The sequence below is a fragment of the Sinocyclocheilus anshuiensis genome, unplaced genomic scaffold (assembly GCF_001515605.1).
Source record: "Sinocyclocheilus anshuiensis isolate Anshui unplaced genomic scaffold, SAMN03320099.WGS_v1.1 scaffold426, whole genome shotgun sequence".
NCBI classification, from domain to species: domain Eukaryota; kingdom Metazoa; phylum Chordata; class Actinopteri; order Cypriniformes; family Cyprinidae; genus Sinocyclocheilus; species Sinocyclocheilus anshuiensis.
The window spans coordinates 1,166,858-1,172,059 of NW_015542362.1; the positions used below are offsets into that span (position 1 = coordinate 1,166,858).

The window sequence follows — 5,202 nt, forward strand, 5'->3', positions numbered from 1 at the left end:
TAGTTCAAATAAAGTATCAAAAGCAAGAAATCATATGGTTTTACTGAACAAAAATGTTAAAATACATAATGTATTATGAACAATAGAGCTAATGTACATTACGCATTACAACAAAGGCCTGCAGGGGGCGCCAACGGCCTGACGATTGTTTTTACACATTACTGTGCGATCTAATCCTTGTTTAATGTTGACCAAGCACCATTTCATTCAAATGTCCACTTAATCTTTAATATTTGGTCATTTCTTTAGGACAGAAATGCTACAGCCACTGTAATCTAATATGTGGACATCAAAACGTGTAAACTCAGAGGGAGGGATTGAGCTTTTATTTTGAATCCGCGATGAGGGTTTGAGCTTTTATTTTGAATCCGCGATGTATTCTCCTGAGTTTGCGTAGATTTATAAATGATTTACGTTACAAATCTGATGAAATGGCTGCACGTTGCGTTCCCAGATGAACGTTATAATAAACCCAAACTTACAACAACATGCAGAGATGGAGTTTGAGACGCTCCACACATGTAACAGTTCCTGTGGAACTACTGTGAACGGAGCCGCTGTGTGACGCACGTACTTAACCTACACACATATAAATAATTAAAGCGCATATACTGTATTAGAACTGCATCGCATATAATTAATTAAATCGTAGCGTTTGTGAATTCACAATTATGCTTAATTATGATTTTTAAACGGGTTTAATATATCATGCAGCCTTGGGAAACAGTCTAATAATGTGTTTTATGGATTCTCGTCCGTGAAATGCGCCACTTCCGGTATTTTGCCGGTTAGTCGACGCCAGCAAAACGAAGTCGAGGATTTTTAAAAATCGAATAGTCGAATAAAATCGACGAATCGCGACAGCCCTAATGCTAACTATTCCTACTCAAACTTAAAAGAAATATCTAAAGGGTTAATGGTGGTGATGTTGAAATCATGTGACCTTGGTGTAGTTCATTTATAGCTTATGTTTAGGTTTTTACTTCTGGTGAATGTGTCAAATTCATAAAAGTTGTGCTCAGTTCAGAAGATTATCATGATGAACAAAATGTGTAAGAATCATAAACTTCACAAAGCTTATTTTCTGCAATAGGAAAAGTCCTTTTGGGTTTTTGTTGAGGGAACCAGGGTGATGCTAACTTCCAGGTTAGCCTACAAAAATATGTAGCAGCTGGTGGTAGAGTTGTAGCCTACTACCCTATTACACAAGCAAAATGCCATCTATGGCTCTGGTGATTGGCTAAAACTAGTTTGTGTCTGGAACAGAGTGGCCAGTGAGTGAATATGACAGCATCACATTCTCTGGGACTGAGGCGAATATGAATAGGATGCTACCAGAGACTCTATTCAGGTATTTTGACTTCCTTACCATGGTTGTGTTCAGAATGAAATACTAGCATACTTCTATTCTATTAAAATGTATACTGCATAGTATTGACTGAACTGCCTACTTTATGTGAACCTGTAAGCAATGTGCAACAATACAGTTTTCAAAATGTATTATGCTTCATTGCCTAAAGAAGGTACTTCGTCTCTTTGATGGGTCAGTTATTGAATTTCTTGGGTATTTTGTAAAATAATATTTGATATCTGTTGTACTGTACACAAATGTATTTAGAGGGGTTGGGTTCTTGATTGTAGTTCTGATTATGAACTGAAGGTGGCAATGTATATTCATTACAGAATATAGTTAGTTGCTGCCCCCATGTTCCTGTCCAAGCCTTCAGACTTCACTCGCCCACCATTCCCTAGAGCTTTCTTGTGTTGTAGCACATCATCTCTCTCTCTCTCTCTCTCTCTCTCTCTCTCTCTCCCTCTCTCTCTCTCTCTCTCTTTCTGCATTTTTTCACAGCATGAATCTATTCAATAAAACTCAAGAACATGCCTCTTACGGTAACTGATATATATCTGCATGGCTGCATGCATGCTCACATTTGATAACTTCTTTGCCTAATTACACCATTTATTCACCATTTGTTTTTCCTGACCATGGTACAGCTATACAGAACTGGCACCTTTCCATCTATCTATCTTCTAATTTAACAAATTTAGTTTAATTTGGATCATTGATCATTTAATTTAATTTGGTGTTTATTGTTTATAACATGGATTTTAAATATAGACATATTCAGCATATAAAATAGCCTATACACTATTGTACTAACAGCAAGTTTTTCAGTAAGGACACATTAAATTGATCAAAAGTGACAGGAAAGACATTTATAATGTTGAAACAAATACTGTTCATTTTAACGTATTATTCATCAAAGAATCCTGAAAAAACATTATTACAGTTTCCACTAAAATATTAGGCAGCACAACAGTTTTCAACATTGATAATAATAAGAAATGTTTCTTGAGCAGCAAATCAGCATATTAGAATGATTTCTGAAGGATCATGTGACACTGAAGACTGTGACAGATTCATAGCTTTGTCACACAAATAAATTACATTTTAATATATATTCAGATAGAAAACAGTTATCAGTAAATACAGTTCTCACTGTATTTTTGCACAAATAAATGCAGCCTTGGTGAGTATAAGAAACTTCTTTCAAAAACATTAAAAATCTTACATCCCCAAACTTGTAAACGGTAGTTTATATAAAATGAATATGATAATAATATGTGTATATTCCTTTCTTTCACAAAAGTTAATGAAACATCTATTTTTGTAAAAAAAAGAAAAGAAAAATGGCTTAAAAAAAAAAGACTTTTAAAAACATCAAAAAAAATTTTAGTCCCTATTTCGTACTCTGTTCGTGGAAAATGCCAACTTATGAATGCAGGGAAAATGAGCTCCAGTGCGAAACATTTGAGTGCATCCTTCTGACTGCACATTTGGGACTCTTTATGTTTCATCGTTTTATAGCGAAGGACTCCCAATAAAAGAACTGCCAATAAAAGAGCTCTGAGATGAAAACCTAGCATCAGCAGCAGCAGGAAGGACACACCCAGAATTCTCTTTCCCATCTCAACAGAAAAGCAATGTCACCCAGAAGGCTCATAGCATCTGTTCACTCTCTTTTATTCTCCCAGATATTTGTTTCCTTTTTATAAAGAAATGTTTTTTTTTTTGCATGAATCAGTATGCATGGTTGTACATTTGGAGCCTGTTGACAGGTTTACAGATTTCAAGCTGTTACAAACTGGTAAACATTCGTAGACGACATACTAATTATAAAACAGATTGTGTTGTGTGGCGTTTCATGATTAGTGTGTCACTGAAATAGTTTGAGATTTGAAGAATAGATTTAAAAGATTCCTTCACACACACACACACACACACACACACACACACACACTCTTGAGTGCAGAAGGGAATCGGGTCTTCATTTCCAATGCAAATGCTGTGAATCACAAGGCATGCAATATTTTTTTCTCTGTAGTGTCTTTGTGTCTGCGATGACTCATATGTCTCCGTACGGCTGTGTATAGAAAATATAAAGGAGAAAGAAAGACTGTCTGTGTATATGAGAGAGAGAATGAGTGAAAGGGTAAAAAACACCTTCCATGGTCTAAACGCAACAGTAAAACTGGCTAATTGTCAAACGGCAGGCGCAAATCATTATCTTCTGCATAGTAGGTGTTTAAGGAAATCTGTTTGCAGGCTGCTTTAGCTGAATAAATCACCGCTACACAGCCAGAATACTCAGCACAAAGCCCTAGAGAACCCAAGATTTAGCCAAAATGTTTGATTTGTTCTGTTCATCAATGTATCTCTATCCCACATCCTTCCAAACCACCATGCAGATGCTCCAAAAAAACGAATTTACTATATATTGCTAAGTGTCTCTTTCATAGCTCAAAAGCTTTCTCATATTATGTTTAAGTAATAATTTTGAAAAGAAAATAGACAAAAATGAGACAATTGTCAGCATATAGAAACAGCATAGAGCTTTCAAATGAATGCGGATGGCATTGGTCAGATAATGTGGAGAAATTTTCATATTTAGATCTTTGACTTGTTTGGTTTCCATTCAATCATGTTGGGGTCTTGGAGAAACGTTTGAGATATTATTTCTGCAAAACACTGTTCTGCTGATATTTGCTTTTAATTTCTGACTCACCTGCCATAGTGCTAATGCCAGAGCCCAGGAGGGCATAGACAGCCAGGATGGGTGAGAAGAGGAAAACAGCACCCAGGATGAGCAGAGACGAGCCTACAGTCCCACATGCAAAGATCTGCCCTACGCCCAACACCACCCCCTGCAGGAGCTGATGGGAACAGCAAACACACCTGTAGATGAGGCCTAAATACATTACTAATGTCTTCATATAGCTTATCAGTGCATATTACTGTAAATTTATACTACCATTTAACAATTTGCATTCAATAAAATTGTAATGTTTTTGAAAGAAGTCTCGTATGCTCACCAAGCCTGCATTTATTTGAAAAATAAAAAAGTAAAACAACATTTTTGATAAATAGAAAGTTAAAGAACAGCATTTATTTGCAACAGAAATATTTTGTGACATTCTAAATGTCATTTGATGAATTTAAGGCATCCTTGCTGAATAAAAGCATTGATTTAAAAAAATCATACTCTGCTTAAGTTTTTGAATGGTAGCGTATCTTATTATCTATATTAGCTTGTCTTATATATTTCCTATTGAAACAGGAAACTGACGACATATCTATTGTTATAAACATTATTTTAATTATCCTAAATTATGTTAAAAGATTGTTTCGTCAGCTTTTACAAGCATATAGATCAAAATCTGGCACATTTACTGATATTATACCCATGTTATTCCTGTCACAATGTTGTGCATGAATCATTTGCTGACTCGAGCTCAATATAATATGAACTAATTTTAAAAGCCAATTTTAATGGGCTTTTAACTCGGCTTCTTTCACATTGAATATTCATGACAGCGAGAGATAAAAACAGATACAAAATAAATATAAAAATTGTTCTCCATTATTTCTGTCAGCCCTGTGCACCCATCATTACCGGATCAATCTGTTTCCATAGAGACGTGGTAAAAGCACAGATACTATTTAGTGCAAAAATATATAGGCTATAAACAGCCCATAATAGTCGGTTGCTGTAGTGTGTCAAAGAAGGCAGATCAGCCCAGTGCACCCTAATGTCATTCAACAGACCAGAGTAATGCAATACGATCATCATCATGATATAAAACATCTAAACACACACACACACACACACACACACACACACACACACACACACACAC

General features: G+C 35.6%; 1 protein-coding gene across 1 annotated transcript in view; it reads right to left on the minus strand.

Moving 5' to 3' along the window:
- The window catches only part of LOC107692000 (urea transporter 2), an 11,640-nt gene that overhangs the window by 3,593 nt on the left and 2,845 nt on the right, over positions 1–5,202 (minus strand). The window contains exon 5 of the mRNA XM_016490873.1: positions 4,071–4,218. Coding sequence (XP_016346359.1) covers positions 4,071–4,218 — 148 coding nt within the window. The remainder of the gene's footprint in view (positions 1–4,070; positions 4,219–5,202) is intronic.